Source organism: Anolis carolinensis, chromosome 2 (genome assembly GCF_035594765.1).
Source record: "Anolis carolinensis isolate JA03-04 chromosome 2, rAnoCar3.1.pri, whole genome shotgun sequence".
Taxonomy (NCBI): Eukaryota; Metazoa; Chordata; class Lepidosauria; order Squamata; family Dactyloidae; genus Anolis; species Anolis carolinensis.
In genome coordinates, this window is record NC_085842.1 from 71,106,845 (window position 1) to 71,120,693 (window position 13,849).

At 39.4% G+C, this 13,849-nt stretch overlaps 1 protein-coding gene across 11 annotated transcripts in view; it reads left to right on the top strand.

The window, feature by feature from the left end:
* The window catches only part of wnk2 (WNK lysine deficient protein kinase 2), a 170,840-nt gene that overhangs the window by 74,888 nt on the left and 82,103 nt on the right, over positions 1–13,849 (top strand). For all 11 annotated transcript variants that reach the window (XR_010002629.1, XM_062969952.1, XM_062969947.1 and 8 more), the window contains exons 9-11: positions 3,612–3,808; positions 7,377–7,529; positions 8,977–9,171. Coding sequence is in view for 10 of the 11 variants with exons in the window: in XM_062969952.1 (XP_062826022.1) it covers positions 3,612–3,808; positions 7,377–7,529; positions 8,977–9,171 (545 nt within the window). In the remaining variant the exon portion in view is untranslated. The remainder of the gene's footprint in view (positions 1–3,611; positions 3,809–7,376; positions 7,530–8,976; positions 9,172–13,849) is intronic.

Genomic DNA, 13,849 nt, shown 5'->3' on the forward strand with positions numbered 1-13,849 from the left:
CCAAACGCATCTCCTCCTATCAGCCCATGAGAACCTTAAGATCATCCGGGGAGGCCCTGCTCTCGACCCCACCTGCCTCACAAGTGCGGTTGGTGGGGAGGAGAGACAGGGCCTTCTCGGTGGTGGCTCCTCGGCTGTGGAACTCCCTCCCCAGTGACATCCGGCAGGCTCCATCCCTTCTGGGGTTTAGAAAGAAGTTGAAGACCTGGCTATGTGCGCAAGTGTTTAATGAATGAACTCAGTTAGCGTTGACATGGATTGGATTAAGGCTCTTGCACAAGGTCTGATGGATGACTGGCATATATATTCGGCGTTGCACTGTGTTAAAACTTTTATATGTTGTATTTTACTATGTTATTTAACTATTTTAATTGTTGTATTATTTTATTGTATTATGATATACTGGTAGTGATCCTGCCAGTTGTGTAAGCCGCCCTGAGTCCCCTCGGGGAGAAGGGCGGGGTAGAAATATCAGAAATAAATAATAATAAATATTTAAATTGGCTTATAATCTAATAACTACATCTCAAACAGCTATGTGCATTTTAATTAAACAGTAAAAAAACTCAAATTATGCTTTTTTCACTAAGGCATATGGATGATTTACTTTAGTTATTTACAAGGCATAAGTATATGTTTAAAAATAAATTGATGTCTGGTCCTACGACTTCCAATATTTTTGGGTTTTACTTTAGAACATCAGTATCATATGCTGTTTTGGATCCTTGCACAGTGCTTTCCTTTTAAAAGCCCTATAAATAATTTCCTTTCTGCTGCCTGTGATATTCAAAGAGGGCAGAAACACAGATAAATAATTTAGTGTCTCTGTACAACATTATGAACCATTAAAAAATAGAAGCTTGACTTCCAGCTGCTGCTTTTAACTCTGCATAGTTACATTCCTTTTCCTCTTTGTGGTTACAAATAATTTCTATAATGACATCAACATTAGAAACAATTCTGCATTATTACATGCCTAGAGTTTTGCTAGAGCCAGAGTGGTATAATAGTCTGAGCATTGGACTACAATTCTTGAGACCAGGATTTTAATCCCTCCTCGGCCATGGAAGCCCATCAGATGAGTTTGTGCAAATCACGCTTATGCTTAGGCGATCCCTTGTAGGCCGAGGATGATGGTCCTCCATTTCTGGTTTCTGGGGGGGGGGGGGCGGGTGTCCGTAGGTGGCTGAAGAGACCTATTCTTGATCCGCATGTTCTCCCGCAGTGAGGCATCGGTTTCCAGGTGGAAGGCGGTCACACTACCCAAGCCTCAGAGGAAGTCAAAGGCAAAATCCTTCCGAAAGATTCTGCAAGGAAAACCCTGTGATAAGTTAACCTTAGGTTCACCACAAGTCAGAAACAGTTTATAAACAGAAATTGAAGAGTTTTGCATAAAGAAAGAGTAGAGCAAAACTGGAAAAAAGATTGAAGTGAATCTTGAAGAATGTTTGTAAGTGAAGGGTAAATTTGACTCAAGCCTATGTGACACAACATTCAATTTCCTAATGTTGGAAGAAATTTACTTCCCAATGTGCATATAAATCCAGTGCTGACTTTAGCTTCTAACGAAGGGTCTGTTTTTTAGTAGATGAAGAAAGTTTTATTTTAAAAGAGTATAGTATCTTTTTAAAAATAGGTATGTAAGACTTTCAATCTCAACTCTGTTGTAACTATAGTAAATCTGTAGATTTTACAAGAGAGTAATTACAAACTGGCCATTGGAGAACTTCATTCAAGTCAAGGATATCATTAGCTCTATGCTGTCTCCAGGATGGGAGACTGCATGACCGAATATCAGTTGGTGCGAGGGAAACATTAGAAGATTGCTATTGTGCCCATATCCTGCTTGTGGTCCTCCTTCAAGCTCCTGGTTGGCCACTGGGAGATGCTGAGTGAAATAGGCAATTGGACTTCAGGTGTTTGTTAAATGCATTCTTTAACATAGAAATAGCTATTTTTTAAAATAAAAAAGTATCTGCACATACATTCATGTTATAGGATTTTATAAATTTCAGTAAACACTTGTCATCTTCCTGTCAACACCTATCAGATCTGTCCTTCACAGCTTTTTCCTTCTCCTCCCCCCCCATTCTGCTCCCTCAGTATTCACATTCTCTCCTCCTTCTCACCCATTCCATCAACCCTTCCTTCTGACTGAGTGAAGAAACATATATATTCTCCCTCTTTCTACTCCTCCTCCTTCCTCCTGCTTCTCCATCCCATCCCTTTTCCCTTTCAGACATACAAGTAAGCGAATGTATGAGGGAACATGCACGTCTTCCCTCCTCCCACTCCTGATGTCTCTCTTCATCCTGCCCCTTTCCCTGCCTGCCTTTGCGAGTAAGTTCACAAGGGAATGCATGCACCCTCCTTGTCCTGTTTCTTTGTCTCATTCCCTCTATCCATCCCTGTCTACCTGAGAGAGTAAGTGCGTGTGGGAATCAGCCATCCTACTTGTATGGGTATTTGTATGTGTGTATGATAAAGGAACCCCGGTGGCGAAGTGTGTTAAAGCACTGAGCTGCTAAACTTGCAGACCGAAAGGTCCCAGGTTCAAATCCTGGGAGCGGAGTGAGCACCCGCTGTTGCTCCAGCTTCTGCCAACCTAGCAGTTCGAAAACACGCCAATGTAAGTAGATCAATAGGTACCGCTCTGGCGGGAAGGTAACGGCGCTCCATGCAGTCATGCCGGCCACATGACCTTGGAGGTGTCTACGAACAATGCCAGCTCTTCGGCTTAGAAATGGAGATGAGCACCAACCCCCAGAGTCAGACATGACTGGACTTAACATGAGGGGAAACCTTCACCTTTACCTATGATAAATATGGAAGGGGAAGAGAGGCAAGAGGTATTAGTGTTTTATCCATTTTTGTGGGGTCTCAGGTCCCCTCCAAAAAATCCCTGTCGAAGTTGATGGTCAACTATAGTGGATTTACTGCTACTAGGAATTTGTGAGACCAGAGTTCAAAACCCTGCTTAGCCATCAAAACCCACTGAGTGACCTTGAACAAGTTACACTCCCTTAACTTCAGAGGAAGGTAATGTAAAATCTCTGCATAAATCTCGCCAAGTAAATCTTAGAATTTTCCCATAAATCAGAGTTCACTTTATAGTACATAAAAACAACATTAGCAAAACAAAAAGCCCCCAAATTTGATCCAAAATGTAGGCATTTAAATAGCAAAGGGTTCTTTGAAAGACTCAGTAATATATTCAGTATGAAATTTTCAATGTTAATTCTTCTGAATTCTAGATGCAAATGTTTCTGGATGAGCTTGAAATTAAGAAAAGTGGTAGATAAACCAAAGCAAAATCCTTCCCCAGGATCACAGGAAAACTAGTATCAGAATTTTATGACTTGTTTTGCAAGCTGAAGAATGCCTAAAACGTACAACATGTGCAGTTGCTGACTCTTGCTGTACAAGCACACCATGCAGTGTGTATCACAGACACAATAGGCATTGCAAAATGTTCTTCCAGTTTGCAAGACGACTGCTAAATCCATGCCATTGTTTGGGGGTTGGGGATAGGAAATTTTATTTCCTGAACACACCTTTGTTAAATTAATTATCTTGATTTTAATGGTACTCTTTAACTTTTCATTTTTCAGCTGATAGCACATTTGACAGTGGTCAAGGATCAACAGTGTATTCAGACTCCCAGAGCAGCCAGCAAAGTGTTGTCTATTCCTCTATACCTGATGCAATACCTCCTGCTATTCAGCGGGTTTATAGCCCCCCTCTCAGTGAAAGCCAAGCTTTGCCCCCTGGTCTTCAGCAACTGGGACACTACCAGCAGCCTTCAGCAGTAAGTATAATGACTTTCCTCACATAATTGGGTGGGCGGGGGGGGGGGGGGGGATGGGACAAATCCTTTTTTTAACATTCCAGGCTCTGTATTTGTACTCCTACTCTCCAGTATGTATGAATTTGTAGCACAAAAACATGACTACTACAATGCATTCCTTCCTTTACATAATTTACTCAAACCAACAAAAATGGGAATAGTACATTACATTAACTCAGATATGTTTATTAGTTTAGCTGTGATTAGATTAAAATTCCTACACATGGTTGTTTTGAGAATTGTTTCACTTGTTGTGTTTTCTTGCCATCTATACAACCATATATTATTGCTCGTTCATTTAAGGTCAGATATTTCTTCCTGCTGTGTAAAAAGCCAACCAGCTGTTTAGTACGTCTTGTTTATTCCCATGATTTAATACTTCACAGAGACAAAGAAGCACGTCTGTTGTTGAAGTTCCAAAATCTAGCATACCTAGAAAGGCATCCATACTTTATTTCATATTCCTTTTACAATAATCCTGGCCAAATGGAATTAATGGAACTGGCGCTGGAAGAAGAATTACACGCGAATGAACATGAACACTACATTTTTTCCAATGACAAATGTGACTCCTCAGAGACCACTGGAACACAGTGCTTCTGTACTAACAAGTATTTGTTACCTGTGATGCCAAGCAGTTCTGCAGCTGCTGTCACCATAGTGATTCAGTGGTAGCATTGACACCAAATGTGATGCTTCTTGCAGTAGAACTGATGGGATCAAATCTAAAACTATTGCAAGAAAAGGATGATGAATCAAGTGAATCACAGCTACTAGGATTACAGAAGTCTTCAAATTCTGCTCATTAAACCTTCCTGTTGTGAATGCTTGGCTTGACTCCTCTGTTCTGGAGCAAATCTGAACAAACCTGAATTATTAATGCATCTTAAATGTGTCATATATATTCCTCCCTTTCTCTCTGGCAAAGACTAACTGTGTATCTCAAATGCTCCATGAAGCAAGCAAGAGGGGCAAAATTCATACCTTATGTTATTAAGTGAACCATTGCAGCACCTAATTAGGATTAATTCATTTATCCATGATTGGCTCTGTTCCTTTGGGAACATCATATGTCATGGAGAAAGGCCTGTGAATAAGTCAACATGCCTGAACAAACCCATTCATGTCACAAGCTTAGTCCAAATAAAGTATCACAATGGCAACTTGACCCAAGCTGGGCAAAGCCATGGAAGCAACCTAGTTTATAAAAATACATAACAGTAATGTAGTACTTGAAATTGTTTGCACTCTTTTCCACTTAGGAGAATTAACACCTCAAAAGGCTTTTCCCTTTGTTTTCAAAATGTCTATAATAAACCTGACCTAGACTTAGCATAGATGGTTCCACACATTCCACAATAGCCTCACTGTCTTAATCCAAAAGGAGGAAAATGCAACTAATGTCAGTATTTATAGGAGGCTCCTTGCATAAGATACAGCTAAAATAGCTGTTGCTGTTATTGCAGCAGGTCTTCATATAAATACATTATCTTGTAGATTTTATTTTTATCTTGATGGTTCTCCATATGAAACCTTTTAGCTTTGTAAGAGGATACCAATTCAACATGTAGATATTTTTGGTGTCACTCCAATGTTTATTTCTGTTTTTATTCTCATTTGGAAGGAAGGAATATAGAACTTATAATATCTGAAAAGGGAAATTAAATTTCATAAAAGTAGTATTTTGCTTAACATTCAGTTACTGATATATATACCGTATATACTCATGTATAAAATTGACTTCTTGTATAAGTTGTGGCCAGGTTTTGATGCCAAAATTGTGGATTTTAATATGACCTGTGGAGAGGCTAAAGCACTAACATAATCTCAGGAGGTCAGGTACCACAGGCAGCCACTGCCACAGCCAGACATTGAAAAGGGCCAGAAATGATGCCATGATGGAGAGAGCAGAGGGACTGATGCATCTTTTAAGTTCTCCCAGGATGGACTGAACTCTCACTTTTTGCCATTCTACTCAGAGAAACATACCATCCCTCTTTCATAGCAGTATGGTACTTACATTGAGTTGTAGATGAGTTCACCCAGAGCTTTTTAGGTAGAATTACTGATTATACTTCTAAATACACATGAGTTTATAGGGTAAGTTTTGATTTAGAATACTGAAATTGATTAAATATGACTATTGTTGTAAGGACTAGCAATTAGCTTGATTTTTTTTTATCAATCTCCAATATATGATATTATAAGAAGTCTACAGAAACTTTGCTGGGTTATTGAAATAACACAGTCTTCAGATCTCAGTTCAGCACTTATGTGACCACATAGCTGATGGTCAGAGATGATGGGAGCTAGAGTCTTAATACATGGAGGGACCTGGTTCCCCCACCCTGTTTTGGCAACTTCTTTTATTCCTGCCAATTTTTGTTTATAAATTTGCACAAGGTTCCTGAAGCAGTCTACAGGTTTCGAAATATAGCATTTTACTAAAAGGCTTTCAAATGCTAATACATTTCTGTTTTTAAAAAACACCACGCGAGGTCGTTATACATTTTGGAGTTACAGTGTTCCCTCACTTATTGCGGGCGTTACGTTCCAGGACCACTCGCAATAAGTGACTATCCACTAAGTAGGGACGCTATATTTATTTTAATATTTATACATTATTTTAGTAGTTATACACTATTTTAAGTCTTTATCAACCTATCGTGTGTTTATAAATCGTCTCCTTCTCCTCCTGTTGCCATTTGGGCTCCTTTTCTCTCCCTTTGGCTTCTCTTTCTTCCCTTCCTTAGGCTGTAAATTGTAATTTTTTATGATTTATAATAGTCTTTTAGAGTTTATTGAAAAATCGTGAATCCGCGAAAAGTGAACCGCAAAGTAGTGAGGGAACACTGTATTCACGTTTCCTATTTCTGATGTGTGCATTATATCAGTTTGTACATGTTTTTAGCTGGAGAAAAATGTGTCTTAGTAGGTTTTGATCTGTCTTTTCCAAATGTTTATACTACATTGCTGTAGCTTTCTTTTCCATGTGTACATACCCTGTTTCCCCAGAAAATAAGACCTAGTAGAGGTTTTGCTGAATTGCTAAATATAAGGCCTCCCCCGAAAGTAAGACCTAGCAAAGTTTTTGTTTGGAAGCATGCCCAACAAACAGAACACCAGAGCATGCAGGATCGGTAAATGTACGTACCATAGTGTGTTGTACATGGAAATAATGGCAGTAGCAAGAAATTCTTGATAGGATTCACAGTTTGTCTGGTTTGTGATGACAACTACTGTACAGTATATAAATAAATGTTCATTTTTTGTTCAACAGGGGAAACACGGTATCATATTTATAAATATTGTTTTTTTCATGGATGTGCAAGCTCTTTGGGTATTGAGCTCCACAGTGTTCATTATTCCAATATATCCTTTACTCAGTTGAGTTATTGCCATTAATTAGCTTACCTTGCTTCTTCAGCAGCTAGACATTTGCTACTACTGCTTCACATCACAGGCAATAATCTGTGTAGGATATACTTTTCTAAAGTAATCTTTGTTGCTTTCTGTCACTGTCTTTCAGCCTGGGGTTCCAGTGGTTCAGGCTCCACCTGCTGTTGTTTCTCAACGACCACAACATTATCCAGAACCAGCAATCCCCTTTCCTGTGGTCCATCCCACCTCAGCTGCCCCTGTGCAGATGAGACCACCTCAACCTGTATTAACCAGCCAACAGGTGAAGACCCCTGTTATCTGACATTACAGGAAGATGCTGAGCAAATCTAGGGATTTACATTGCAAGTCTGCTTGTACATAGCAAATGCGCTGAAAGCATTATTAGCAAATAGTCAAATGCAATTCTTGAATTTAAATCAAATGTTTGGGTGTTCATCTAAATGAGTAAGAGAGATATAGATCTCAATTTTCTCCTAAGTTTAATTTCATTCATTCTAACACATTACCACAATTATTGTAGAGTCTGGGGAAGTGTTCATCAATCCATCTGGTCATGTTCTGGGGATCAATTTTACTTGTTGTGTCCTAAAGATATGGATGGCACACTTGAATCTGCACCATTCATTTTGAATTCTCTTTTGTTGCCCTGCCCGATTTGCTTTCACTATAAGATCACAGTGATCAAGAAGGGAGGGAGAATGCTCAGTGCCAGATCACTCCTGCCAAGTGGACCAGTTATTATTTACATGAGCACCTGAAATATTTTTAGGCCAGTTCCTCAGATGTAAAAGACACATTGCAGATTATGTATTAAAACAAGATAGTTACTGACCACAAAGCATGCTTTTGGGAAGGAGTAACTAATGGACCTAATACCTCAAATTCTCCATCTCTTTCCATGATGGAATGGCAACTGTGAGGACTTGATGGGAAGAGGAAAATAGGGGCTGTTTGGTAACATAATTAGCCAAAGCCCCATCAACACAAGAAGCTCAATGTGCTGGGCACATAGAACTGAATCTGTCACACATACAAACATGCATAATGGCCATGTTTATAAATTAATACTGTATTAAGCTTCTGCCCAATTACATAGCCACTTCACACCTCTAGATGCACAGAAATCAAGCAACGTAGGGGTCTAATTAACAGTGTTTACTTATTTCATCAAAATCAGGAAATAGTGGTGCTATCTTCAAAATAACCAATTTTATGGATTATTCTAAAACTGATTGCAGTGCTATGATTCCTAATCCAATGGTTAATTTACACTTCTTTTGATTGTCTGAAAGAACAAAGAAAATGCAGTGAACCCTTTTATATCTTGTCTTATTAAGCCAAAATATAATTGTCAAACCTGAGCTACTAAATCGCGACACAAATTTTGTTTAAATGACTGTATTTCAAACATTGAAAGTAGTGTATAGAACTGGTCCTGCCCATACTGAATTAATCATTTTTTAAAATATATATATATACTGTCAGCATCTTAAATTAGCACAGTTTTGTATATTTGCCTAGCCTTGTGCCTAAAAGTACATGATTTATTTGTTTTTATTTATTTATTTTTGCCAAGTTGTACTGTGTACTGTACTGTGTGCTTCTGCAGACATCCATTCTGAGTTTCTGGACAGTGTTTTTTAGCAATTGCACAATGCTTCTTTCTTTCTTTTCTTCCTGTGCTAAAAAGCTCTTTGGGTGTTTATGTGCATTTCTTTTCTCTCCAGCAACAATCCATCCCACCTCCATCTCCTCTACCGCATGTTATCGCCAGCCAGCCCATTTGCCCAGTGCAGCAGCCTGCACCTCAATTGTTACCCCAGTACCAAACTCCCACTTCGCAAATGGCACCTACCAATACACCACTGGCACCTCTGCAGATTCCCCCTGTACAGCCACTTCCATCTGTCTCCCCCGCCCAGGTAAGTTGACCATAGAGTTCCATAAAGATCTTCAACCTTGAGTGCCAGACTTTTCAGACTGTATTTTGCATTTAATGGCACCTTTATTATTTAAATGTTTTTTCTCCATGCTTGAGTATAGTTTTGTGTACATGAGTACAATCATGTAATTTAAGCAGATTACAGCCCTGTAAAGTCAAATTGCCTTGAGACCTGTTTTTAGGAATTCAAATTTTAGTTGATATTTTTGTTTGCGGGATCGGGATAAGTGGAAAACAGAGGTTGCTAGGTTTAAGAGCACAAGACAATGGAACAGTAACAAAAGAATGAAAGACAGTGGGAGATAACTGTTTATATATTCTTCACAATCCCTCCCCCATAAACACTGTGATTGGAGACTTCTGGTGAGATTTGTGGCTTAGGCATCAGTGAGCAAAATCCAGATACCCTCATTTTTGCCCTGGTGTTTCCCCTTCTATGGATTTTTTTTTTTCTGTGTCAGGAATGACTTGAGAAACTGCAAGTCGCTTCTGGTGTGAGAGAATTGGCCGTCTGCAAGGACGTTGCCCAGGGGACGCCTGGATGTTCTGATGTTTTTACCATCCTTGTGGCGAGGCTTCTCTCATGTCCCCGCATGGAGCTGGAGCTGATAGAGGGAGCTCATCCGTGCTCTCCCCAGATTGGATTCGAACCTGGAAGCCTTCAGGTCAGCAACCCAACCTTCAAGTCACAAGGCTTCTATGGCGTTGTTTTGAAACATTTTGGAGATACACTGTCTAAACTTTCTTTTACTATGGTTGTATGTCTGGACCACTGTGTCATTATGGACCAATCCATCTTATCATGACTGCCTCTTGATTGTTTTAAATCAGTGCGATTCATTTCAGGATTTGCCTGAGTTATTTTCAAACACCTTGTTAAAAAGTAAATAGCATCCCAAACAGATGACTAAAAAGGGATGGGAGAGAAAAAGAAATAACAAGGTTCTAGCATCACTGAATATAGTATTGCTTCTTTCCCTTTTCTGTATTAACATTTAATTTGCCTGAACTGCTGTGTTTCAACTTGTAATGAGTGAATTGTAGTTATTACAGAAAACTTTGCATTTTATTTTTCTGTGTGATAGAGGAATTATTACTCTTCTTGAGCTCTAGTTATTTTCATTTCATTTTAAAAAACTGGGTTTCACTTCCCTTTGTAATAACACAAATGAAGATTATTTCTAATGGCTTCTAGAAGAAAAGTTCCATCTGAATTATCCTGCAGGTAGAAAAATGCTGAGATTTACACTGTGGCAGAACAGGGCTAAGGAGAATGCAGAACATATAAAGCAAAGAACAATTGCTTGTTGTGCATAAGGCCTTTACACTTCACTTTATGATAGTTGCTTGTTACCTACATTGACAGTGCAGTCCTAAGCACCTCTTATCAAGTATGTCCTTTTAATTGAATTTAATTTAAAATATGTAGAATTACAGCAGTTGGAGGATAAGCAGTCCACATATTAATTAATAGAGTGACAGTGCCATGTGCCATATTCTTCCAAATCAAAAAATTCAGTTTTAAAGGTGAGCAGCTATGGTTATTAAAAGAGAAATTAAAATCCTGTCTGTATTGAAACATTTTGACAGCTTAATGATTCTAAAAATAATTGTGTAAGTTTTTCTCTGTATAAGAGCAGATGGTATTTTCTCAATACATCTGGAGTGAATTTTTGAGCAGGTATATGAATTGCTGTGCAACTTATTTTATATTCTACTAGTGTAGCAGGTTATAGTTTAAGCATGAATGTAACAATTTATTCCTTATCAAGCAAACCTTTCACTGAGATTGAATAGATTGTGATCAACCTGTGATACATACATGATGTCTCTTTAACTCCATGAACCCTGTCATGAGATTGGAAAATTGCTTCTGTGGTCATCAGAGTGAGTAGCAGGAAAAGCAAAATGAGAGCATTCACTTGAAAGTTAGGCCCCGTCTACACAGCTGTATAAAATCCAGATTATCTGCTTTCAGTCCTGGTCCAACGCGGAAGCGGATTACGCCACCACGTTGGGCGCCATGGTCCCGGGGGCGCTGTCGAGCCCCCCAGGAGGCAGGGCCAGACGTGGCCCCGCCTCCCGTGCCACACGGGCTGGCCCAGCCAGGCCGCGGTGGGAAAGTCCTTCCAGGCCATGGCAAAGGCCCAGCCAGGCTGGCTGGACCTTCCCGCTGCAGCCCACGCACCCTTGCCCTGCCAGGAGGCATGGCCACGTGACACTGGAGACGGGAGACGGGGTCAGGGTGCGCGGAACGGGAGGCGGGGCCAGATCTGGCCATGCCTCCCGTGGCGCACGGCCATGCCTCCCACAATGTGGGAGGGGTGTGCCAAAAATTATTTTGCTTACCACTTTAAATTCTGTCTGCTTTGAACTGGATTATACAACAGTGTAGATTTATATAATCCCATTCAAAGAAAATATCCCATTCTGCCTTGATATTCTGAATTATATGGCAGTGTAGAAGGGCCCTTAGATAGATTTGGGTGTTCTTGACCCCTCTTGTGGCTACTGTAGACTGTTTACTGTTCAAAATAGTGCCTGGAAAACTTTCTTTGCTTGGACTATAGTACTTGGAAAAGTGTAGAAAACAGAGCTTGAAAAACTCTTTTTGTTCTGTTTAATGTAATCAGGCCTGTAGCAAAGGGGGGTTTTAGGGGTTCAACCCCCCCTCCCCCCGAAATTTTTCAAGTTATAAAAAAAATCTCATTTACTCATGAATTTTAACTGGTTAACCAAATCCCCATGCTAAGTCTATGAGATGCAAAACATTAAGAGTCCCTCCAGGCACTATCTCAAGCAGATATTGACAGGTTTGTAGCGGGGAGGGGTATGTGCTAGGGGTTCAAACCCCCCCCCCCCTCCGAAATTTTCAAAACCCCTCCCGAAATTTTTTTCTGGCTACGGCCCTGATAATGCTTAAAAATTAATTTCTAACCAAAGAGTTTTCTATTTTGCTAAATGTAGTGCTTGTGATTTGCATTACTTGATTTGAGCAACCGTGTTTGATACTTAATGTAGCACACTTATTCACCTCAACAAGGAGCTTCCTTAACTCTCAATTTTTGTTTCTGGGATGCTCCTGAATCACCATCTCAACTTGTCATAATGCTGCATAATGCAGCTGGTGACTTGGCAGAACAGCTATTCATGAACATAGAGCCTATAGTTGAGGAGGTCAACTGATTTCTTGTGCATATGAAAACACATACAATGATGCACATTCTAACAAAGAAACACATACTTAATATATCTGCTCTGGTATGTACTAATAGATTAGTAGCATTTAACATTCAGATGTCAGTAGAAGCAACAGTCATTCATAATATCTGTCAACCCAAATAGCTACAAAAAGGGAGCCAGAAAACAAAGTGTAGAGCACAACTGAGAAAAAACAATCATAGAAATATGTTCAGAAACATCTTTATACTCCTCTGCTCAGAATGTTAGGATTTAGTAGTATGCATAAACAGGGCTTGAATATCCTAATTGTGCCAGTTTCCATGTGATCTTGGAAACTAATCAGAGTCAACCCTGATTAGCATTTGTATGGGAGACTGCCAACGAATATCAGGCACTGTAAGAAGGATTTCAGAGGAGGGAACTGGATAAAACACCTCTGGTATTCCTTGCTTTAAAAATACTATAAAATACATGAAAGGCACATATATGCAATAAACCAGGGGTCCCCAAACTAAGGCCCGGGGGCCGGATGCGGCCCTCCAAGGTCATTTACCTGGCCCCCGCCCTCAGTTTTATAATATAATATTTTTATATCAGTTTTAATAATATAATATATTGTATATACATATAATATTGATAATAATCTTATGTTATACAATATAATACTAATAGTAATACCATATAATAATATTAATTGTATGTTATATATTACATATTATAGAATAGTATAGTGGTATAGTTCAATACAGTAATATATAATGCTAATATTGTGTTATGCTAATAATATAATATATTGTATGTACATACAGCTGCTCTGAGTCCCCTTCGGGGTGAGAAGGGTGGGATATAAATGTAGTAAATAAATGCAGTAAATAATTAATTTTAGACTTAGGCTCGGCCAAAGTCTGACATGACTTGAAGGCACACAACAACAACAACAATCCTAATTAACTTGACTATCTCATTGGCCAGTAGCAGGCCCACACTTTCCATTGAAATTCTAATAGGTTTATGTTGGTTAAAATTGTTTTCATTTTTAAATATTGTATTCTATTTTTGTTGTTGTTGCACTACAAATAAGACATGTGCAGTATGCATAGGAATTTGTTTGTATTTTTTTTTCAAATGATAATTCTGCCCCTCCACAGTCTGAAGGATTGTGGACCGGCCCTCTGCTTAAAAAGTTTGGGGACCCCTGCAATAAACAATACAGTATATTGCTTTTGCTCTTGTTACCCTCATCAGTTTACATGTTGGACTTCATGCCAGCATATCTGAAAAATCAAAATGTTGAGCAGTAAGCACAAAATAGGAGACAGAGGGGTGGAGAACCGATTAGGGAGGTCCTCCCCAGGAGGCTTATGGATTCGGATAGATTCCTGATGGCTCTTGGGGATTTTCCTGTCTTTTCGGTAGGCAATTTTTTTCAAAACTCTGGCAGACCTCTGAAATACGGAGGTGGCCAAGGCAGTTCA